The 24,773-nt window shown below is 42.2% G+C and overlaps 2 protein-coding genes and 1 long non-coding RNA gene across 3 annotated transcripts; 1 reads left to right on the forward strand and 2 right to left on the reverse strand.

The window, feature by feature from the left end:
- The first annotated feature begins 1,175 nt into the window (after nt 1-1,175).
- LOC139434641 (fibroblast growth factor 4A-like) lies at nt 1,176-7,380 on the forward strand. Its single transcript, XM_071204536.1, has 3 exons — nt 1,176-1,473; nt 2,341-2,444; nt 7,204-7,380. Exons 1-3 carry the CDS (start codon nt 1,176-1,178, stop codon nt 7,378-7,380), a joined length of 579 nt encoding a protein of 192 aa, XP_071060637.1.
- Nucleotides 7,381-11,617: 4,237 nt separating this feature from the next.
- On the reverse strand, nt 11,618-19,054 carry LOC117454411 (uncharacterized). The gene is made up of 14 exons (XM_071204509.1): nt 19,044-19,054; nt 18,751-18,799; nt 18,588-18,652; nt 17,773-18,495; nt 17,457-17,519; nt 17,086-17,217; nt 16,861-16,984; nt 16,635-16,786; nt 16,062-16,161; nt 15,607-15,683; nt 15,418-15,526; nt 15,280-15,340; nt 14,892-15,052; nt 11,618-14,818 (listed from the first exon to the last, which is right to left on the reverse strand). The coding sequence occupies exons 1-14, from the start codon at nt 19,052-19,054 to the stop codon at nt 14,813-14,815; spliced, it is 1,833 nt and encodes a 610-aa protein (XP_071060610.1). The 3' UTR covers nt 11,618-14,812.
- Nucleotides 19,055-19,434: 380 nt separating this feature from the next.
- Nucleotides 19,435-20,633, reverse strand: LOC117453361 (uncharacterized). Its single transcript, XR_004552895.2, has 3 exons — nt 20,541-20,633; nt 20,316-20,377; nt 19,435-19,519 (listed from the first exon to the last, which is right to left on the reverse strand). It is a non-coding gene; the product is annotated as an uncharacterized lncRNA (long non-coding RNA).
- Nucleotides 20,634-24,773: the final 4,140 nt, after the last annotated feature.

Raw genomic sequence — 24,773 nt, forward strand, 5'->3', positions numbered from 1 at the left:
CATTCCATGGAATATAACAAAAAGTGTATCTCGAGAAAAAGTGTATACTGGGGACGCTGGGGACATGTCACTTTGTGGGTGTATTTCTGGTAACACAAGTGGTGCAGTTTGGACCTGCGACACGTTTAATATCAGTAATAATTGAATAGAGAATAGTAAAGCAGTAGTTGCTCACGCCCTGCAGTAGCCTAGCATAGTTACTGCACTATTTGTCAAAACAAGTATTGTAAGCATATGTATTGTTTGTGGGGGGCACTTAATGCAGTAGTGTTTTTTCAAATCGGAAAAAAGTATCCCCACCCATTTTTCTAACAAAGTAAAACCCATAATGGGCACACCCTCTGGCCCCCCTTCTTGAACTGGGGAACCACCACCGTTCCTTCGGTACAACCCCCAACTTCAACACAAAGTTGATGAGATGTGTCCCTCAACACCCTGAGCCTGCAGCGTTTCTGGACAGGTCTCATCACTCCCCGGGGCTTTACAGCAGTGGAGAAGTTGAACCACCTCAGTGGCTGGAAATACCCGAGTCTCAGATGCACCACCAATACCTCTCCAATATACACATAATAAAATATATTCTAAGGCAAACTGTATCACCGGTAAAGGTAATTGACTGTAGAGACCATTCCCCAGTCTCAAATATGTTGAAATGATCTCCACCCTAAAAATACACAACACTAACAAGGACACTCTTTACATCCATCCCGTCCAATCTCTTTATCAATGTATGTACTCTGGGTTTGTGTACTTGCGTGTTCCTCTTTGTTTTCTGTCACTATGGGTTTTATTTATTCCTTAGTTTGTGTGCTTCTACCGCATCTGTGACTCACAGACAAACAGGACAGCAGGTGGTGTGTGATGTAATACGGGGCACATATAAGTCTGTCTGCTGGATCTACCTGAGGAGCAAACTGGAGACTCTCACTGGCCAACTGGACCCCACACGGGTTCAGCTTTTAGACATGTCTAAATATGCAAACTGAAACTTTTTACGGGCTTCAAAGAGCGCATCAGTTGTAGCTTTTTCTTCATGGCTTTTTCTCTGAGAGACTGAAGCTGGAAAACATTTTGGGTACATTTTTAAGAATAAATTGATACTTAGACTTACAAATTTATACTAAGAAGTACAGAATAGTCAAATCTCTAAGGCTTCCAGGATTGCTGCGCAGAACATGTCTTCATCCAGGTCCAGGCTACCTCTGCTCCTGCACGGGATCCTGTTGTGCAGCTCCTTCGCTCCTCTCCCGGTCATCAGCAGCAGGAGACAGAGCCTCCGGAGCGTCCGGAGCCTCCGGAGCGCCGGGCCGCTGGTGCGCTCCTGGGATAAGAGGGAGGATATGGCTGGAGATGGAGAGTACCTTCTGGGGATAAAGAGACTGAGGAGGCTGTACTGTAACGTGGGCATCGGGTTCCACATCCAGGTCTTACCAAACGGCAAGGTCACAGGAGTGCATAATGAAAATAGATACAGTAAGTCACCTTGCATTCTGCTGTTCAAATCCATGGAAAGCAGCTACACATGTGTTACTGTTCACGGCACACATTCACCTAGTCTTTTTAAACTAAGACTTGAGTTACTTCAATTACTCGAATGAGTATGGATTGTTTACAGTGTGTGAGCATACCAGGTGCTCACTGGGCACAATGGGAAAGGGTCTTACTTTTTCGTCAAAATCTCTGATGTTTTATATAAAGGGTTTCATGTTGTAATGATGTTACCTCTGTGGATATTCTGTGCTTGAGGAGCCTATGCTTCATGAAATCAATTGCACTTTCCTAAATCTCCTCCTGTTATTAGTATTAGTTGTATTATTATTATTATTATTCTAGGTACTACTTTTCCTTGCCAAAATTCTAGTTTTTACAGATTTCGGTTTCAGATTTCTGTTAAATCATCTGACATTCAGTTAAATAACTTAATAAATCCTTATGAGTTTACATTATAAACTCTGTGATATTTGTGTGAATTCAACCGCTGTCTGAGTGGATTCTGATTCACTCAGCGAGCCAGAGAGTCGATAGATTTGGACAGAAAGACGTGCGTGTCTTTGACTCAGTGTGATACATGTGTTGAGTCCAGCAGATATTAAGTACCTCTAAGAACACTCTAAGTGGTTTGGCCTTTAGAAGGTAAATGTGTTCAGTTAGAAGTGCAACACAAGTGAGCCACAGTCCTTTCAAGCCCTGCAGTTTGAAGCTGCGAACATTATTCTGGGTTGTTCAAACTTCCAAAATTGTCTTTTGAGTCTATATAACAATTCTGAAACAATCATAGTGAGCATCATTTTGTTCGGCTGTCTCTTTAAGATGCCCTTTATCATTTCTGTTTCATCCCAGGCCTTCTGGAATTGTCCCCGGTGGAGATAGGAGTGCTGACTCTTTTTGGAGTGAGGAGCGGCCTCTTCATCGCTATGAGCGACAAAGGGAAGCTCTACGGCTCGGTAAGAACCGGTTCAGACTTTTTTTCTCCATAACCACTGTTTTTAAACTTATGCAAGTTCTAACTAGTAGCTGGTTACGGCACATCTGAGTACTGTAGCAGTTGTGCTTGGGTGTAACAGATCATTGCAGCACTTTATCTTTCTCTTTTCAATGGTCAATGGGGGTCCCTGCTGGGTCATCGGGAAACTCTTGGCTGAAAATAAATCCCCCGCAGATGACGCAGTTAACGCGTGGCCGACTCGTAGCGCCCCTGTGGCACATCATGTGGGAACCCGTTGTAATGGTTAATGTAGTATCCACAGTTTACTGCAGCTGAAATAATCTGGCATTATCTTTATGACGTGAGAGATGTGCTTCCCACACAGAGCACACATTCAGTGAGAACTATCCCATCATGATGCTGTCATAATGTACTAAACAACATTATGCTGGAGATGTTTTGTGTAAAAGCTCAATCAATCAAGATGTTTTTCTTTGCAATGAAAAGGGAGACAGTTGAAGGTGACACACCTTTGGCAACTAATAATACCTCATATTTGGTTTATGAAAGCTACAATGTAATTTCTTCAACAGATGAAAATGAATAATAGGTTATCAATGATATGGGCCTTCAGTAAGAAATAACTGTGTGTGACAACAACCCATGTACTGGAGCTCAGTTGAGAGGGCACGGGGTTGAAATCCATTTAATCTCAAATAAAGGTTAAACTGGTCTAAAAAATTCAAACTTTGTTGGTGAATAGACAACCTTCTTTAAACTTTATAAAGTCCCACCTAACTCAACAACTCACGTCGTGATTTTAAATGGAGCCTGGCAGACTGGGACTGAAAAACAGCCCTGGACCAGTGTTAATTTTGGCAGCTATTTTTGATTTAGTCTTTAAACGGAAATGGTTATTAGTTTTAGTCACATTTTAGTCCTTTTTATCCTTCATAGTTTTAGTCTAGTTTTAGTCGACGAAAACTCAAAACTTTTTAGTCCAGTTGTAGTCGATGAAAAATCTTTACATTTTAGTGAACTTTTAGTCAAAATGTTTTCTCTCTTTAAACTAATTCAGTCATATTTATATAAGTTATAAATAAAATATATATAATTATGTTATTATATTGTACTGTAGCCTACTTGAGTAAAATGTTGAGGTCCTTGCACTTAACTGGAGTATTTAAGTATTTTGCTACTTAGTACTTTTACTCCACTACATTTATTGAATACCTTTAGTTACTTTGCAGATGTGTATTAATGATGTGAAACACAATCAAGTCTCAAATCAGACTTTAGTTCCACCTGGAGTAAATTCACAAGCTACCCTGCAGAATACAAGTCATTCAAACTAGCTGCACCTTTACCAGCTTTGAGAACACTTTAATGATCAATCATTATAAAACATATCATATATATTATTCTGAAATGGACCAATCTGCACAAGTTACTTTTGATACTTTAATTATATGTTGATGCTAATACTTTTACTTGAGTAACATTTTGAATGCAGTACTTTTACTGTAACAGAGTATGCCTACACTCTGGGGTTGCGGTCGGATAATCCAAAAATCAGCTCCTAACGTCTAACCCTATCGTCTATTCCTTGACCCCATGACGTTTCAATCAAACGTCATGGGGTCAAGGGATAGTCGATAGGAGAATTCAAAAGGACTTAGGAGAAGAGACTGTGGTACTTTAGAGAATCCGACTGCACTTTCACTATCAGACGTGTTTATGATGCGCCAGCGGACATCATGAATGTGTGTCTGGTGGTGCGGGGAAACTACAGATCTCTATACAGCAGACTCCAACATGGATGTTTAATAAGAACGAGGGACTACTGTAAACTCATCTAGAGACTCTGCACCGTGCTCTGATGCTGTTGCTTTATGAACGTGGACAACAGAGAAACATATTCTTCATGACCAAAGTTGGAATTTAAATAAAAAAGGAAAGTGAAACTTATGCTCGTCACCCTCTCCCTCCGGTCCACATTAATACAAATGATCCCAATACGTATGAACTATGAAAATATCTTAAAATCAATACAGATGTATTTATTATAAACGTTAGTCCTTAACATCTATCACTGTGTATATCACCATTCAAACATCTTTTAAAAGTTGAACAAACCCCACACAGCTCAGTAAAGACTGTGAAATGCTGACTTTATTTGATCATTTCAGTAAAAACTAACGTTCATATTTCTCTCTTTGATTATAATACTGATGAACGTTCAAAACAAAGCACTTTGGCAACTTACCACCTATGTTTTAAAATGCTTAATAAGCACCGTCACTTTCATGATATAATTTCTCCGTCATAATCGGTTGTTTCCGTGAACGGCCGACTGTTGTGTGACGGCAAATGCTGCGGCTGCAAGGCATTGTTGTCAGGTTAGGGGAAAATAGGACCCAAGTGCAGTTTAAGAAGGACAAAAAAGGTAAGGTAACAAAAAGTGAGCTTTATTTATAAAAAGCCGAAGGCATGAAATAACAAGAAACGAATTAACAGAAACAAAACCGGGGAGCACGACAGACAGGTAGTGATGACAGTTTTACACTGAAGCTTCAAACGGAGCTTCAACCCTGGACTTCCTATTTCATAGAAGCAGTGCTTCGAAGCTTGCTTCAAATCACGTGACATGTGACGTCCGAACCAGCAACTGCTTCAAATCACGTGACATGTGACGTCTGAAGCAGCAACTGCTTCATTTCCTGAATGAATCACTTGACTGGTTCACGGTCCATTCACGCGATTCAATGCACTGCCTCGGCTCGATTCTGACAGGTGACAGGTTGAAACAGTTTTGAATTTAAGCGCTTCAACATCTTATGACCCCTCTAAACAATGCGCAATGTGTGGGTTGTTGTCGTAGTTTGCGTTGTTGCTGTTGAGTTGTTGTTGGTATTGCATTGGAATTGTAGTATGATTATAGAGCAAGCCAGGAAGAAAGATAGATCGTTCTGGCTCGGGAAACACTTCGAAATGTGGAGAAGTTCTGAACAAAAAGACAATTATAACTAATATAAAAACAGTCCAATATTTTAAGGAATACATAGCCCGGAATGGATGTATTTTAATCATTGCTTTTCAACTTTAATACTTTAATGACTGATAAAAGGCCCTCTCCTCCCAAAAAATGTTCCAGCACTCTCTAGTCTCTTCTCAATAACCCAATACACACAATTACCAATCTTTAATTGCAAATAGAACATGATATTCAGTCTTAGTGTGTGTGTGTGCATCGAATATTTTTCAAGGCAAAGCTACGTTAAACCCACTGCAGCCTTGCACTTCGCCAGGAGAGGTCGCTGTAACTGAAGCTTCGAGAAATAAGATTGGCTGCAAAGTTTTCCAGGTCGGATGCGTAAGACTAAAAATCAACCCATACAGGACATCTCTTTCTCCACATTAAGTGTTAGACATTAGAATGGACTATTCTTGTCTGTCACATACTCTTCTTGTCTGTCACATACTCTTATTGTCTGTCACATACTCTTCTTGTCTGTCACATACTCTTCTTGTCTGTCACATACTCTTCTTGTCTGTCACATACTCTTCTTGTCTGTCTCATAAGTGGCGCAAGTTGCGCAACTGATGCAGTATTGCGCTAAACAGAAATTATTTTGAACGGACACTTTGACCGGAGAGATTTAGATTTGCCGGTCTTCAGCATATTTTACCGGTCGTAGTCCGGTAATTACCGGCTAACGGGAACTCTGGAACTGCCGTAATTCAGTAATTGAAACATATAACTGTTAGAACTATTAATAACCTGATGACGTACACACACTGAGCTGGCTGCTTTTGTCTGAGTTTATTAATCTCACAGTTAATTGTAGGTCATTTCCTGTGGCCCTGAGCTATAGGTGTAATGTTTTATTACAGCGAGCGCCAAAACACTGCAGTTAAAATTGTTTTGAACGCTGAATGAGGCCAACTCAGCCGTAATCCAAACAACAGTTAGTCATCCAGCAGTTACTCATGTAACAGCAGGCCTGTAGGCCTATACACAGAGGTGGGCGGGTCGGGGGTGTCAGATTGACCTTTGGCTGGTGAGGCCCCCAGCATCAGTGAGGGAGCCTGCCGAGCCGCTGATGTGTTTCCTTACATTAGCAAACATTAATGTAAAAGGGAGGGGGGGTGAAGTGTCTGTGGTGAAGGTGACTCACGAGGATAGTTCCCCGGTGATTTCTCCAAATCTAACCGTATAGATGTCAGAATGCAAGCACTGGAGCATCAGCTCGAAGACTTATCTTGTGATCTTCTGAGTAAGATGACTGTGATGTTGCATGTGTCTGATAGATAATGAAAAGTCTCCCTTTAAATAAAGCCAGTTTGATGGGAGGTGTTAGAGATGAGACAAGGATTCCCTTCATTTCAGATTGAATTTGAATTGGCCTCTGTTAACTTCAAATTTCTGCTGAGTCGGATGAGGTTCATGTTCCTTTTTTAATTCAATAAACAATTAAATGTTTTAATCAGTGTTAATAACTTAAAGCATTACAAGAAAACATTCCCTCACTGTCAGATTCACTTTGAGTGTGCTTTATTTTGGTTTTAAATGAGTCCAAACTAATTGAACAAGCAAGACATGAGGATAATTAGACTGGGATGAATAACAGAAAATATCACATTGTTTCCTCTAGTGTGTATTGTGATTTTGATCTGTCATGATGTGAGAATAAAGTGAAGAAGTTGTCACATTTCAGGAGCTAAACAGTGACTAGTTTGAACTAATACATGTCTGTTTTCTGTTTTCCTTTCCTCAGGGCAATTTCAACGATGAGTGCAAGTTCAAGGAGAATCTCCTGGCCAACAACTATAACGCCTACGAATCAGCGGCTTACCCTGGCATGTACATCGGCCTCAGCAAGACCGGCAAAACCAAGAGGGGCAACCGGGTCACCCCCACTATGACCATGACACACTTCCTTCCCAGGATATGACATTTGAGGACAAAACTCTCAGCAATGCAGAACGAAGTCTGGCCACTGTTTGGTCAGATTTCACTGTCAGACTGCTCATGTCCTCCTTTTACAACCAACACCACATACCATTGTGTGAAACTGTGGCCCTGTGCATCAACTGATAGTATTCACCAACAACACAACAGTATGTGGCATCAACACACACTGGATTAAAACAATCAGGGTCTAAATCACGTTTTATATTCACGCTAGGCCATATCAGAGCATCACTTAATTATTAGCGTTATTTGGACAATTTTGGAGTGGTTGTTGGGGTTATTGAGGATGCTGAGTCCATTTCTTGCAATTAAGGATAAAAAACTGCAGAAAGTGTCTGATTTTGTTACATTTTGGGTCGATTTGGAATATTTAGGGGACTATGGATCATTTGGATTGAAAAGATTGTCTATTTATTTTAATAATAATTGTCCACAGTAGAGATAATAATTTTCAATATCCAATGGTTGCAACACTGCTCATGGTAGTCAAAATCAGCCCACCGGGAGTACAAATATATGGTAGCCCTGAAGTGCAAGTCAAAACAACATTTCACAAAACACTACAGCATTTCACAAATTACGGAAAGGGTATTCCTTTAGGGAGAACACTTCTTGTTTTTGATTGGACAGAGCCAGCCGGAGAAGCACTGCTGTGATTGGTTGTTTCGCTGCCAGTCAAGCAATTACGCTTCGTGATTGGTCAGCACCCGACAGCGCCACGTATTTCCTGTTTGGTACTATTCAGCTGTTTCTGCACAAATTTTAAACTGAGTTTGGAAGAAGAAGAGATGGAAATCCTTAGGGAATATTTTAACAAAGGATATAGGCTACATATGATGTTATCCTCTATGGAATGCCGTTTAAGCCCAAATTAAATAAATAAATACATAAATAATTAAATACATATATAAATAAATATGCCTATGAAATAAATAAGGTTATGAAATACATTCTGAAATAAATAAATATTTATATATAAATATATATAAATGTACATTTAAATACACATTTATTTATTTCATAATGCCACATTTATTTATTTCAGGGGACTTGTATTTCATAATGCCACATTTATTTATTTCAAGAGACTTGTATTTCATAATCCCACATTTATTTATTTCAGGGCACTTGTATTTCATAATGCCACGACATTTCCATTTCTTATATTCCAATGAACAGGGCGTGGTTAACTCACAGATCCAGACCAAAGCAACAGCACCACAACACTGACTCAATAGCTCTTGTTTCTCCAGGGTTGCATTCCGATAATCCAAAAATCAGCTCCTAAGTTCTAACCCTATCGTCTATTCCTTGACCTCTGAGTGAAACGTCACGGGGTTAAGGGATAGTGGATAGGAGAATTCAAAAGGACCTAGGAGAAGAGACTGCGGTACTTTAGAGAATCCGAATGCACTTTCACTATGTTTATGATGTGCCAGCGGACGTCATGAATGTGCGTCTGCTGCTGTGGGGAAACTATGGAAACTACAGTTTTCTATACAGCGGACTATAACATGGATGTATAATAAGAACGAGGGACTACTGTAAACTCATCTAGAGACTCTGCACCGTGCTCTGATGCTGTTGCTTTATGCTTTATGAACGTGGACAACAGAGAAACATATTCTTCATGACCAAAGTTGGAATTGAAATAAAAAAGGAAAGTGAAACTTCTGCTCGTCACCCTCTCCCTCCGGTCCACATTAATACAAATGATCCCAATACGTATGATTGTATGAACTATGAAAATATCTTAAAATCAATACAGATGTATTTATTATAAACGTTAGTCCTTAACATCTATCACTGTGTATATCACCATTCAAACATCTTTTAAAAGTTGAACAAACTCCACACAGCTCAGTAAAGACTGAAATGTTGACTTTATTTGATAATTTCAGTAAAAACTAACGTTCATATTTCTCTCTTTGATTATAATACTGATGAACGTTCAGAACAAAGCACTTTGGCAACTTACCACCTACGTTTTAAAAAGCTTAATAAGCACCGTAACTTTCATGATATAATTTCTCCGTCATAATCGGTTGTTTCCGTGAACGGCCGACTGTTGAGTGACGGCAAATGCTGCGGCTGCAATGCATTGTGGGGCAGCATTTTCTCCTCTCCTTTCGTCAAGGGAGGTCCAGTGGTTCCTAAGCTAAAGGAGGTTATAAAGGAAGTTTGAAACCTCCTTTCCTTTCATTTGGAGAATTGGAATGGCACTTAACATGGCTGCCACTAAGGTACTTCCGGGTCATTTCACTAGGTTAGGAAGGTTCCTAAGCTAAATGGACTATTGGAACGCAACCCAGTACTCTTAAGTGGTTTGACAACTGCCAATAAACCAAACCGGTTCCGGTTCAAGAACAGTTCCTGTGCTTTTCTGGTGCTTAACTGGTTCTTCTCTGGTTCTGCCCCTTTTCAACCAAACCGGTTCCAGAGCCAGTTCCGGGCTACATCCTGATTTAGCTCTGGTTCTTCACTGTTTCAGCCGCAGCGGAGCCGGCTTTCCAGATTAACTTGTTTTCCGATCAACTGGGGCACAGATGTGGGGGGCGTGGCCTTCGACTGAAATACACATTTCGATCGCTCCTTCTGTCGTTTACATAAATCTTTTGGTATAATTGGCTCGGTAGGAAGACTTTGATGCACATTCAGTACCAGTGTGTGAGGTTGTGGTTACGATGGTGATATCCGGACGCGAACAGCGAGGACTACAAAAACAAAAACGAGATCACTGGTGATGTCTGTTCAAAACATTGCGAGCTCCAATAAATAATTTAAACCAGCTATTGTTGCCAGACTTATTACTGAATATTGTTCTTAATGTGATACCAAGTCCATCTGAGACCTGTGTACACCTTCAGACAGCCTCCCAGTCAAGCGTACGTTCTTTACTCACAGTTTGAAAGCAGCGTGGAGAAGTCTTCAGCTGTGATAAACTGTGTTCCGCCCAGGGAAAAATGGGATCCGCCCAGGTTAAACTGTGTTAAGACATGTTTAATATGAAAGACTACTTAAACATGTATCCCTTATAAAAAAGTATTCTGCAGCACTCATCCAGACTGTTAACTCGTTTTGCAAAGATAGCAGCCGAAATGTCATTGCTGCATGGTGTGCAGGGATATTTAGACTTTAAAATGCTGATGGGTATTAATGTTGGTCTATTAGGAATCCTCTATTCAAACATAATATTCAGTGTCCATCGACATGAAAATAACAAAAAAGTTCATCCTGGACTCAAACCCGAGTCCCAACAGCAAAAATCACTCAAGCCCTGCGAGTTATGAGTGCACCACCGATCAACACAAAGTATTAGACCACCACACTTCAATTTGTTACATTAACCTTGTTAAAAAGTTCCATAAAAATGCAACCTGACCATCATTTATAATGTATGCTAATGTAGGAGGCGTGTGGTGCATTGGGTAGTGCCTTGGTGTTTGGATCAGGGGGTCAAAGGTTCAAACCACACTACAGTCAGCATGTCGTTGTGTCCCTGAGACACTTCATCCCAAATTGCTCCTGTGGGGGGGTTGTCCACAGTGTTGAGTATGTAAGTCGCTTTGGATAAAAGCATCTAACAAGTGACATGTAATTTATGTACACTTATAATATACATATTATTATAGTAGGCATTTGCTTAGAAATAGTATATACTGACTGAGGTCTGTATCAAATCTCATTAAGACCCACTGAGATCAGATATCTTAGTTTATCAGCCTGCGAGCCCACATTATGTTGTGTGTTAATTTAAATAAAATGTGTTCTAGTGCACACATAAAATTACAATATGCAAATCAGGCCATGTGTTTCGTTATATTTGCCATGCAACATTATGCTATACAATATAATATTTAGCCTCACAATATAGACATTTTTAAACGCTAACTTTCTAAATAGGCCCCCCATTTCCTGTTGCTATGTCTGCTAATGCAGTAGCTGATAGGATGTAAACCTGGACCAAAGCTTAGAAACAGAATGCAATTAAAAAAAGGTTTATATTCTAGCAATACTGGCTGTCTTTTCTGTCTTGCGACAGACTCACCAAAAATAAAATAGTTAACAGCATAGGCATCACGTCCCCTATGGTACATATTGCAACTATAATAACAGTGGCCAAATGCATGTTCTAATATGCAATGCAAGCTTTGCTTCTGTATAGTACATAGACTTACTCATTAGTGTGACAGAAGGAAAGACAACAACAATGATAGTAATGATTCAGTATAAGCTTTATTTGGCATGTAGACATACAAGGAATATAGCCTTTTTATGTCCTGTTGGGATCCAAACCACACAGCGATGGATGTACGGGGCGTATGGCACTCAACTCTTTCCAGGACATGCCGGGGCCCGGCCTGCCTATAGCTTTGCCGATATCTGTGTTGATAGGTAAAAGATTAAGAGCAGTGAATCATTTTAGAAACAGGAAGCGCTCAAACGTTTGTGTGAGTTTATCTAATTTAGCATTGATTCCATGTCAGCCACAGCTTGTTACAAAAAACATGACTGATAGTGTGTTTAACAAACTTAAACTAGCTTTATTAAATGTCAGGTCTTTGGCAGGAAAAATATTTTTAATCAATGATTTTATCACTGAGCACAATCTCGATTTTATGTTTTTAACAGAAACTTGGATTGAACAAAATAACAGTGCAGCTGTTCTTATCGAATCAACCCCTCCCAACTTTAGTTTTATGAGTCAGGAAAGAATGCATAAGAAAGGGGGTGGAGTTGCTATTCTGTTCAATGATTCCCTTCAATGCAGGAAGACATCTTATGGAAACTTTGATTCTTTTGAATATGTGGCCCTTCAGCTGAAATGCTCCTCTCGAGCTCTGTTCCTAAATATCTATAGGCCACCCAAATACTGTGCAAGCTTTTTTGATGACTTTACCGAACTGCTGTCTATAGTGTGTATTGACTTTGACCGTCTAGTCATCGTTGGTGATTTTAACATCCATGTTGACAACCCCCAGGACAGAGGGGCTAAAGAACTGTTTTGTGTTCTTGATAGCTATGGACTGACTCAGCATGTGACGGAGCCCACGCACAATAAGGGGCACACTCTGGACTTAATTATCTCAAAGGGTCTGAATATCTCTAAGGTTGTGGTGACTGATGTTGCACTCTCTGACCATTCCTGTGTTTTCTTCGAGAGCTCTATTTCTGTTCACACAAATGTTAAAAACGAGATAACCACAAAGCGATATTTAACTGAAAATACTAGGGAAATGTTTACTCAGAATTTTTCTTCCACACTTGCCCCTGCTAACATCTCAGTAAATGAGCTATTACATCATTTTAATTCAAAAATTAAAAATGTTATAGATGCCATTGCTCCAACTAAGGTAAAGGAAGTGTCTGGCAAGAAAATATCTCCATGGAGAAAGGCCATGGCCGTGAAAACAGAAAAAAGAGAATGTCGAAAAGCTGAACGCAGGTGGCGAAAAACAAATCTCCAGGTTCACTTTGAAATCTATAAAGAGAGACTTGGCCTTTATAATTTGGAATTGAAAAACGCACGACAATCGTTCTTCTCGGACATCATTACCAAAAACAGCGCACGTGCCTTGTTTGCCTTGTTTGATAATCTAGATGCTTCAGTAATGAACAATTACAGGCCCATATCAAACCTCCCATTTCTAGGTAAGATCATTGAAAAAGTGTTTTTTCAACATTTCTTGCATTTAAATAACTGTTTCGATGTGTTCCAGTCAGGCTTTCGTCCAAACCACAGCACTGAGACTGCTCTTGTAAAGGTCTTTAATGACATCCACTTAAACACAGACAGTGGCAGAACTTCAGTGTTAGTATTATTAGATCTCAGTGCTGCGTTTGACACTGTTGACCACAGCATATTACTAGACCGACTGGAAAACTGGGTGGGACTTTCGGAAACAGTTCTAAATTGGTTTGAATCCTACCTAAAGGACAGAAACAACTTTGTTTCTATAGGTATTTACCTATAGAAACAAAGTTGTTCACATCTGAGTTGACAAATATGACATGTGGGGTTCCTCAAGGCTCCATCTTGGGGCCTCTTCTCTTTAACATCTACATGCTACCACTGGCTCAGATAATGAAAAACAACAAAATAAGTTACCATAGCTATGCAGATGACACACAAATCTACGTAACAATTTCACCAGGAGACTATGCTCCAATTCAAACACTGAGTAAGTGCATTGAACAAATCAATGAATGGATGTGTCAGAACTTTCTCCAATTAAACAAAGATAAAACTGAGGTAATGGTTTTTGGAGCAAAGTCAGAACATATAAAAGTGAGCGCTGAGCTTCTGTCTGCAATGTTCAAACCAACAGAAAAAGCCAGAAATCTAGGTGTAGTCATGGACTCTGACCTGAGTTTCAACAGTTACTAAATCAGCCTACTATCACCTAAAGAATATACCTAGGATTAAATTCTTTTTTGCATAATTTGCACACAACCGTGCTCTTATCGACGCTTCCATCCGTCCGTTTTTTAAAACAAAATGTCCCATCCACGGGGCCGACCAAAGCGGTCTCATCAGCTTGTTCGTTCATGTTTGACTATTGTTCACCGTGGTTTGTTGTTGTTTGAAGTCCCATGCTGAAGTCATGAACGTTAGTTGGTGCTCCAGTATAATCGGTACGCCTGAAACTCATCCAGTGAGAAACGTTCCGCTGCGCAAAAATAAGTGCGATTAAAATGCGTGAATTTTTTTAACGCGTTACTTTTTGTGTAATTAATTCATCTTAATTAACGCGTTAAAGTCCCGGCCCTAATATATATATATTATATTATTATCAGTTATCGGTATCGGTCTTGAGAAGCAGGAAGTTATAGGTATCGGTTTCAAAAAACCAATATCGTGCATCCCTAATTATACAAATTATTTACAGTCGTTCCCAGAGAGCAAGCCAGGCCGACTCATCTCCAAATATGATGTTAAAAATATGAACTGTCTGAAAATAAATTCTAAGTTTAAAAACGATATATATATATGAGCTGTCTGATCCGCGGCCAACTCAGAGCGAGGACTTGGAGATGAGTTCTGACTGGCCTGGTAAAGATTCAGAGGCGACGGCGGCGAGGAAAAACTCCCTTTTACAGGAAGAGACCTCGGGAGGAACCTGGCTCTCTGGGAGAAGCCCCTCCTCCTGAGGGCCGGTGGAGAGGGGGAGTCCTCTCTCTGCTGCAGGCCCCATCATCTGCTGGTCCTCCATCTTCAGCACCTCCAGAAGCAGAGGGAGAGACCTACCTGTGTGGTCCCACGTCGCTGCCTGCCTCCTGATCCCCGTCCTGGCCCTCAGTCTCCCCCTCCCCTGGGGAGAGACTGAGGGGAACTCACACTTACCTCTTTGGTCCCCCGTAACCCCTCACCTGGGCTCGTCCTCAGCCCGCCTCCATCCACCGCCGCCCCTCTACAACTGAGAACACAGAACACTCAGAGTTGTGTTGTGAGCAAAGCTGGAAACAGCGTTTCATCCTCGGCCCTCTTACCTGTCTCCTCTGGTAGAAGAGGATGAAGGCGGTGTCTCTCCTCTCCTGACACACAGCCTCCCCGGTGGTGCGAGTGACCTCCGCATCGTTGCAGGTCAGCCATCTGTCGGAGGGGTCATCAAGCCCCGCCTCCGGATGGAGAACGTCGCTGATGTAGTGTCCTGACAGGAGACAATTCACTGTTAGATCAAAGGTCAAACATACTGGGGCATATTAGGGTTATTTGAGGTCAACATATATTAATATGGGGAGGGGGGGATATTCATTCATATCCTGCATTTAAAGTGGTAAAGTCAAGAGAAAAAAGCTCACAAACCTACCAGAACAAAATCAAAGTTGTACATTGTCGTAACAAACATTCAAAAATAAACAAGAAATAAACTCTTACCACTGCTTCTATTGTTCCCAAGGTGGTTGATGATGCTCACCAGGCTGTACCACCCAGTATCCTGAGAGGAGCACAGTAATAACAGTTAGCTACACACACTTTAAAACAGCAGCTTCACACACAATGTGCTGTTGTTACCTCAGTAGAGGACACCATCAGCTCTCTGAAGATGGTGACCGGGTCGCTCAGCTTCACCAGCTGCTTGCTGGGAGTGAAACAGATCCGCCTCACGTGCAGTATCAGAACTCTGTGGAAGACAACCAGACAGACTGTTAGGAGACACTTTTAAATCAAACACTTGTTAGCACCGTGAAGTAGTTCACTCACTTTGGCAGCGTCTTGAAGGCCGGCTGCTGGACTGATCTGTTGGAGCCGCAGTCACACCTGAAGTCCAGCTTTGTCTCCTGAACACACAACATGCTGTCAGATACTGTACACACAAGGACTGTGTGTGTGTGTGTGTGTGTGTGTGTGTGTGTGTGTGTGTGTGCGTGTGTGTGCGTGCGTGTGTGCGTGCGTGTGTGCGTGCGTGTGTGCGCGTGTGCGTGCGTGTGCGTGCGTGTGTGCGCGTGCGCGTGCGTGCGTGTGTGTGTGCGTGCGTGTGTGTGCGTGCGTGCGTGCGTGTGTGCGTGCGTGTGTGCGTGCGTGCGTGTGTGTGTGCGTGCGTGCGTGCGTGCGTGTGCGTGCGTGTGTGTGTGTGCGTGCGTGTGTGTGTGTGTGCGTGTGTGTGCGTGTGTGTGTGTGTGTGTGTGTGCGTGTGTGCGTGTGTGTGTGTGTGTTACCATGAGGTAGCTCTGGAGCATGTCCCCCACTGAGGCTCCAGGCAGCAGTTTGAGTGACAGGTTGGTGTAGTCTTCCTCACCTGTTGACCCGGCTCCACAGCTGCACATTAAAGGGACAGTACACAGTGAACTCACAGCCACGGGACAACGTGGACCACATCCAGGTCATCAACACAGAGCACAATATTACTTCTCAAGAAACACACTTTGAATTTCTATACCGCTACAAATACACTCACACTGCGCATTCACTGCCCACTACTGATTGGTTGTGTGGAGCTCACTATTGAGGCTCCATTATATCAGTAGCAGCGACTGAAGGGAGTGATTCAGACTCACTTTGTTACTGTAAGCTAACGGAGGCTAATTCATTAGCATTAGCTCATGCTAATTTCTTAAATTGTTACTAAATATATACAGATTAGATATTAGTGGACCTTATTAAACATATTGTTTGCCCCTAGCTCAAGAATTCATGATGTAATTACACGGAGAAGCGTATTTTTGACATGAACCCAGAAGTCACAGAAAAGTCAGGGAGATGACGGTCTGTGTTTTGCTGCGTGCTCTTACCTCCTGCAGGTCCTGGTGTTCTGCATCCTGAACACCAGGTGTTCCTCCACGGGGCATCTGTAGGCCCTCCCTAGGCAGGCAGCGATGTCCTGCAGCTGGGGGGCCACACCCCTCATCTGGTCCAGGACGGTGGTGAGGAACTCGTGAGCGTCCTGAACACACAGAGACACACAGTTAGACGCATCAGGAGGAGGTGAAACAGAGAGAAGCAAGGTGGAGGACTCACTTTCTGGCGGTTGTTTCTAAACTCAGGAGCCCGGACCGAGAGGGCCTTCTTGAACAAGAGGAGGGCCCAGTATTTGAGGGTGGGGTCAGCAGAGCGGTGACACCCCACGATGTTCATGAATCTTCTGCAGAGGGATAATATATGTTGATGTTATAAAGTGTGGAACAACCGAGAAGGATGCAGACCTCACAAAGGAGCAAGCTGAGAATGTGTGTGAGTGTGTACCTGATGATTTCGGCCTCTGGCAGGTGACTCCACACCTCCTGCTGCTGGCTGAGGTCTCTGATGAAGCCCTTCAGCGTGAGGAGGCCCTGCAGGCTGGAGTTCATGTAGCACAGATTGCCCGGGTTCGGAAACCTGACGTCAACATGCAGAATTCATTAGCCAATACTCACAGGACATGGAGAGGGACAACAAAAGCAGCTGAAATATTATTTGATTTCTCATCAGGCTCGGTTCTCATAAAATACTATCTTTAAACAAAATAAACACTGCATTTGAATAAAACGTCTTTGTTGTCATTGTCAGCAATTCAGTACCAAGATGACAAAAATCCACAGATTTGTGTCGTGTGTGTTTTCAGCAGATCTACTCACCCGAGCCAGTCCTGCCTCCCACCGCGGACCCCCTCGTTGACGGGGACATAACGCTCTCCCTTCCTACAGACAGAGAAACACATACGGTCAGGAAACATGACAGGCATACGACTGCAGGAAAATGAAGTATAGTAAACACATTTAGCATCGGTGATAAAGTATGTGGACATTGTTCAAGATCAGTGTCATTCTACTCTGATAGAATCTGTAGCGGTCAGATTAACGTTGTGGAGACTGAAGCGGCCACATTCCAGATGGTTCTTCAACATGTGTTGATGTTGTTTTCAATGAAACCTGATTGTACTGGTGGACTTACCTGATGGGGGATGTGTCATGGATCGGCACCGTATTTGTATCCTCCTTCTTCTTGGTTACGGGAATATTGATCATTCTTTCTTTCTTCCCCCTGATCACAGGAAGTTCGACCTTCTCTGTCTCTTCCTGGACCTCAGGTACCGTCTTCTCCTCTTCCTGGACCTCAGGTACCTTCTTCTTCTCTTCCTGGACCTCAGGTAACTTCTTCTTCTCTTCCTGGACCTCAGGTACGTTCTTCTCCTCTTCCTGGACCTCAGGTACCTTCGTCTTCTCTTCCTGGACCTCAGGTACCTTCTTCTCCTCTTCCTGGACCTCAGGTACCTTCGTCTTCTCTTCCTGGACCTCAGGTACCTTCTTCTTCTCTTCCTGGACCTTAGGTACCTTCTTCTTCTCTTCCTGGACCTCAGGTACCTTCTTCTTCTCTTCCTGGACCTCAGGTACCTTCCTCTTCTCCTCCTGGACCTCAGGTACCTTCTTCTCCTCTTCCTGGACCTCAGGTACCTTCTTCTTCTCTGTCTGGACCTCAGGTACCTTCGTCTTCTCTTCCTGGACCTCAGGTACCTTCTTCTTCTCTTCCTGGACCTCAGGTACCTTCCTCTGGACCTCAGGTACCTTCTTCTTCTCCTCCTCCTCTGCTTCCTGCTCCTGGTCTTCTTCCTCGTCATCAATAGAGGGACTGAACCTCTGCACCTCAGTGACCTCACATGGAGCTTCTCTGGCTGGGCTGCAACATGGAGGGAGAAACAGATTGTCAGTGTGTGTTTTATTCTCAGTGAGACACACAGGGATGTGTGTGTGTGAGATCAGTGTGCTTACCTCCTGTGAGGTGTGTGAGGGGTCTTCTGCTCTGTCCCTTCACATGGTGCGACTTTACGATTTTTCTGTGAGGAAACAGGAAGTTCAATGTTACAGCGACACACTTCTTTACAACAATGTGGTGAGATGTGTTGCACTGGAGCAGTGGCAGTGTGAGACTCACTCTGAAGTAGGGAAAGATCCAGCCGTTATCACTTCCTGTTGACCTTGGGCTGATGAACACACACAGCTGATTAATCTACTGCTCAGTGACGTGAGCTACACTTACATTTAACAACACTGCAAGAAGACATGTATTCACTACGAGCAGGCTAATGCTATGGGGGTCGGCCTGGGAAAGCCAAACATGGTGCATTTGATCAAATAAAAGATACTATTTAAATAATATTTATAGATGTTCCTTTGCGAACATTGCAGTCAAGTTCAAATGTAAGCCGCTGTCTGCACCTGCATTACCAAAGAGGCATTAGGAACATTATTTACAACAATACGTGGAGTTCTTACAAATGATTCATAAAATCTTACTTCCCATTTCTAAGCAAGACTTTGAAGCATTGATTCAAGACATCTTAATATGAATCAAGGCTTTACATTCAATGGGGTGAACAACATGTGGAGGACCCGGTTTAAACACTACATGTTCACAAACAGGCCAATACTGCTCTGTTGATGGAGGACGTCTCCTTACCTCTTCTGCGGTCCACTCTCTCCTCCAATTTTCTTCTGTAAAACAACATGAGAATAAACTGTCAGGCCTCTTTTGTTCACATAGTCTTAATTCAAACCCTTTAAAGAATATAACTGAGTTCACATGGAGCTGGGCACTTCCTGTGAAACATACCTGTGTTGGTCTGAACAGTCGATAGATCCACGCAGTCCTCCCCGTGCGGGTCTCAGAGGACGGCTTAGCGGCAGCAGCAGCGTCTGGGACTCTGGAGAGACGGACACACAAAGGGTTAATACCTCTGAACACATGTTAGGAAGCAGCTGGAAGTGTGAGACAGCTATTGGTCAGGAACTCAAACATATCTGACTAACATTCCAGAGAATTCGGGCCTGAAATAACTTTTTATGTAAATGTTATTTTATAAATTATCCGGCAATTATTTTCTAGATTAAGCATTTGGTCCATAACATGTCAGATAATAGCGAACGATTCTCACGAGGTCCAAGATAACGTTCTTGATCTGTAACCAAAATATAGTCAGTTTAATATTATGAAAACAATTCTGGTGGCTGAAAACAGCATTTTCTGAAATGGCATTATTTGAAAAATGGAACAACAATTTTTCACTCAACCGACCTATCGATTAGTCAAGTAATTAATTGAGCAAGAAATGCTCAATTAAATGTAGATTTGCTAATTGTTTTCCCTTCTTTCTATCACTGTTAACTTTCAATGCTTATTTATTTAAAATATTGATATAAAAACATGAACACAATATAAAAGTCAACATACATTACCAACAACAATCTGCCCTCTCCTCAACAGTGTGCATAGGATTGACTACAGCTTTATGTGCGTGTCCCTAACACACTGCCCTTAGAAGTGCAGAGTGTAGTGACCGTTCTATTGGCTGACAGCATGTTTTATAACATATGTGTTCCTTCTCATTCATAAACCATGTGAACAAAACATCTTCCAGTAAACTAGTCTAATATGACACCACCTCACATTTCCTACATTACCCAGGTATTTGTTTAGTTATCTACTTTCACTTCTCTTACCTTCCACTAGAGATGGAGCACGGCTTGCTCCTGGTCTCCTTAACCTTTTCACTGGTGTTGTTCTGTAGAGGAGAAGGAGAAATAAACATATTTAATTACACAAGTGGCATGAATACTGATATAAGATGGACAGTTGTGCCTTTAAAATGCTTTCAAAGAAGATCAAAGCCAAACTAACATGTATCATTCGGTTGAACTAAATGGCTCAGAAAGTGTAAGACAAACCTTTCTTAGGAAATGAAACATGGCTGCAGTCTTGTGGGAGATACAACTAGACTAACGTGTGAGCGAACCTGCACAGAGTGAGTTTAGGTCTGAACTGGGTTGGTTCTGAGGTAGCTTCAGAAGGCGTGAGAGTTCTAGATTGGCAGGCCTGTCTTAGGCATTCTGTTCTAGAACACATGAAGGTGCGGAAGCCTGCCACGGAGTTCTCTATGCTTCCTTGCCTAGTAAAGCCCATTTGAGCTGAATGGCCTCCAGTTCACCTACGAAAAGTCTAAGAATGTAATCAGGCCACATTAAGTAGACCAGCAGAGTTCATTTCATTTTCAGCTGAATATTGTCAACAAATAAATAAAAACATTATATATGTTTTTCCTCCAAAAAACTATGAAAACACTTTAATAAGCAACACTTTTGTGTAACGTACTCACACACTGTTGTATATTTTTTAGTTAATACCACCTACACCTTCCTGCTGTCACAAATATTCACTAACACCACTTAAAGGTGGGGGAGGGGCTCTGTGGGGAGTCTGAAGGAAGGGCAGATTCTTTTCGGTTGTGTACTTTCAAATTCTAGCGCACTCGAGCTGGTTTCTCCATCCTTACCTACCCCACCTTTAAAATAGTCCCTAATAATAAAGCATGATGTACTCCTGTAATGTTTTTAACAACTACAGTGACCAGCTGTTTTGGGAAATTAGAGCATTTTTTTATTTTTTATTACAAATAGTAATAAATTAAGCTTGTTTAAATACAAATACATTATATATGAATTACTTTCCAGCCAGCCACAAAAAAACATTTAAACTAAAACTACATGTACATATATTTATACATATTTAACATTTATAACAATCATTTTTAGCCTTTTAATCTGTGCAGACGTAGCTTAGCCAGGGTTAGCTGAACACAACATACCTGTTCTTCTGAAATACTTTTCAGTTTTCATTAATAATGCATTCATTCATTAACAAGCAGTAGACAAATGAATTAAGTTTTAATAAAAAATTAAAACGTTTTCGGTTAAATGATTTAACATTAATAATCTTTTTAGCTAACACTATGTGAAAGCCCAGGTTAGCTAATATGCACAGAGAAGAAACACGCTAGTTTTTCTGAAGCACATTTGAAAACAATAGGCCTCCATTAATGTATAGCCGTAGTGATGGGAATTCCGGCTCTTCTTGGTGAGCCGGATCATTTGGCTCGGCTCACCAAGAAGAGCCGGCTCTTTCGGCTCCCAAACGGCTCTTCAGTGTACAACATATTATACCTTTTAATTAAATCAAATGTAGCCCTGTTTTGACTAATTATATGTGTACATATATATCACTTAAATTATTCAATGCATCCTTTGTACTGAAGTATTCAAAAGTAAAAATTACATGTTTAATATAAATGATTTGCTGTGGCCAATTGTTTTCATTGCATTTACAGACCCGTGTAACTCTCTGATACCACCTACACAAAACAGATAGCAACACCTATACAAAATATTAAAAAATGGGCTACTGTATCGACCTATATAAAGTATATAAATATAGTTTTTTTTTCAAAATACCAAAAAGATCCTGCATTTTAGCCATGCCTCATTTCACTCTATTTGCTCTTTCCAGCGCTGTTTTTGCAGGGGGCAGATTCTGTGAGAGGGGTCTGCCTGCAGACCTCCACTCTCAGGACAGTTCCGGTGCAGACCTCCACTCTCAGGACACCTCCACTGTCAGTACAGGAAGTGCACGCTAAGAATTCCAAAATAAAATCACCACTATCAGTACAGTGCCACTTTCCAAACAGGAAATGCACGCAAATACAAAATAAAATCGGATCGTGACACTTATTATATACATATGTATATATCTATATATATATATATATATAGATATATACGAACACCTTGTATTGTAGTTACTATCAGTACATCCGCAGCGCCACTTTCCGAACAGAAAATGCACACAAATACAAAATAAAATCGTACTGACACTTATTATATACATAAAGTATATATAGATATATATAAAAATAGGGACACCTTGTATTGTTTACTCTCAGTACAGCACCACTTTCCGAACAGGAAATGCACGCTAATACAACATAAAATAGCACTGACACTTATTATCTATATAGATATATCTATATAGATATATATATATATAAATACAACATCTTGTATTTTAGTTACACCCGCTAGACAACAGTGGAAGGTTCGAGAAACAACCGTGTTTGCCGGGTGCACCGCGGCGGAGGTGGGGAGGTTCCAGCTGGGAACCTCCACCCCGCTGCGGGACCCGTGGGACCCTTGGACGGTGCGTCTTGGTCACGCTTCATATCGGCCGGCGCGGAGGCCCTCCGACAGTGGGTCGCGTTTGCCATTCGATCAGTGAGAGAGGAGAAAAATGCAACAAAAATGGTCAAAATCCGTTAATACATGGATGAGTGTGGGGGGGGGGCTGGACACAGGCCGTGGGGGGACACCCGAGACCGGGCAATGTCCCCGGTAGACACCGGGTGAAATAGCCAAAAAAATAATAAAACCGGGGAAAAGTGAAAAAAAGTGTCCGAAAATAGGCACTCGTGAGGAGGGCAGAGTCCCCTGTCAACTCCCGTTACATTCCTCCATGGTGTCATTTAAGCGAAACACTTTTACGAGAACCAGGCTGGGGGGGGTCAAAAGGGCTTGACCAAGGCCGACCCAAAGTGCACTGTGGTCGGACTCATCACCTCCGTGATGAGTCTCCATTGTGATTTAAAAACTTCCATCAAACGAGTCCTTCGGTGGGCGGGGAAAAACGCGTCAGAATCGTCACTTCCTGTACTGAGAGTGGAGGTGTCCTGAGAGTGGAGGTCTGCACCGGAACTGTCCTGAGAGTGGAGGTCTGCAGGCAGGCTCCCATGTTGAGATCAGCTGCTGGGCTGTCAGAAGAGGGGGAGAAAAAGAGATCTCCGTCCTCCGTGTTTTATCCTTATAGAAGTAAGAAGAGAAGTAATGGGGCAGTAACCCTCCTTTTTACGCAGCGGTCCAGACATAGACATCAAACGGCAACACATATTCAGTGTGCAGTTACTTTGGCATTAGGGCAGGGATATCTAGATACTTCCCAAGGTTTGACATCATGAAGTGTGCTACTTTTAAAGCAAGCAACGATGTTTTCAAATCTGTAATCAAAAAGCTCCTCAAAAACACTATCTGTAAGGATTTGCAGTACTCTATTCCTTCTGCTTCCCTTTTTGTTTGTTGTCTGTCTGTCTGTGTTTGTCTCCCGGGCTGGGCGTGGTTGACCTACTTCTGGTTCCTGCCAATTCATCTCCGCAGCTGCTTCTCATTCATCCTGATCATCTACTCATCCACACCTGCTTATTAACCCGGTCTCCTCATCCAGTCTCCACCAGTTCGTCGTCAAGATTACATTGGTAAACGTATTGCTTTCTAGCTTAGCCTGACACAACTCTGGAATCAGTTTTTGTCTTACCTGTTTGTCTCTCTATCCAGAAACCCATCATCACCTCCTCCGCTAGCCACGTCCAGCCACTTCCTCATCGGATTCATCCGCTCTCCACGCTACCCGCTCCAGCCTGCTCGCTCCCCTCGCTCTGAAACCCCTGCTCGCCACACTCCTGTCTGGTAGGACAAACACTAACCCTTACTCCAACCTACTCGCTCTCGGGAGCGTACAGACTCAGGCTCAAGCCACCTCTCATCTGCCTGGCGATATCCCCAGCTCACTCCGGAGCCTCGGCTGAGGATCTCCATTCCCTAGTTTTTGAATCCCCTTTCCTGGACTATATTACTCAGTTAATATCCCCTGTCACGATACAAGAATAAAGCTTTTGCTACAAACTCCTGTTTTTCTGTCCGTGTTTGTATTGTGGGTTCAGTCCTGAAAAGCGATCACGGAGCTTAACAGAACGAACTGGTCATAAAATGAACCCCACAAACACCGGACCGGACTCTTCCACTGTCCAGCACACCCTGTCTCATCAAGGCAATCTGTTGGGTCAACATGAACGGTTAATCCGTGCATTGGTGGAAAGTAACCTTTGCACGGCTGCTCAGATCTCCACCCTGACGACAGCAGCTATAACTCCTGCCCCCTCTAATCCCCCTCCAGTACCCACTCCATGCCGGGATTTCCCCATCACCGACCCTGAGCCGTTTCATGGTGAGATGGAGAAATGCAGGGGATTTATCTTTCAGTGCAGCAAGGTGTTTCGCCAGCGCCCCCAGTCTTTTTCTTCT

This window comes from Pseudochaenichthys georgianus, chromosome 10 (genome assembly GCF_902827115.2).
Source record: "Pseudochaenichthys georgianus chromosome 10, fPseGeo1.2, whole genome shotgun sequence".
Lineage (NCBI taxonomy): Eukaryota > Metazoa > Chordata > Actinopteri > Perciformes > Channichthyidae > Pseudochaenichthys > Pseudochaenichthys georgianus.

Coding starts and splice junctions, on each gene's coding strand:
- LOC117454411 (XM_071204509.1), bottom strand. Junction 17,218..17,456: donor GGGAGGCAGGACTGGCTCGG/GTGAGTAGATCT, acceptor TGTTGACGTCAG/GTTTCCGAACCCGGGCAATC. Junction 15,527..15,606: donor GCCTTCAAGACGCTGCCAAA/GTGAGTGAACTA, acceptor TGTCTTCCACAG/AGTTCTGATACTGCACGTGA.
- LOC139434641 (XM_071204536.1), top strand. CDS start 1,176: ATGTCTTCATCCAGGTCCAGGCTACCTCTGCTCCTGCACGGGATCCTG. Junction 1,474..2,340: donor GCATAATGAAAATAGATACA/GTAAGTCACCTT, acceptor GTTTCATCCCAG/GCCTTCTGGAATTGTCCCCG. Junction 2,445..7,203: donor AAGGGAAGCTCTACGGCTCG/GTAAGAACCGGT, acceptor TCCTTTCCTCAG/GGCAATTTCAACGATGAGTG.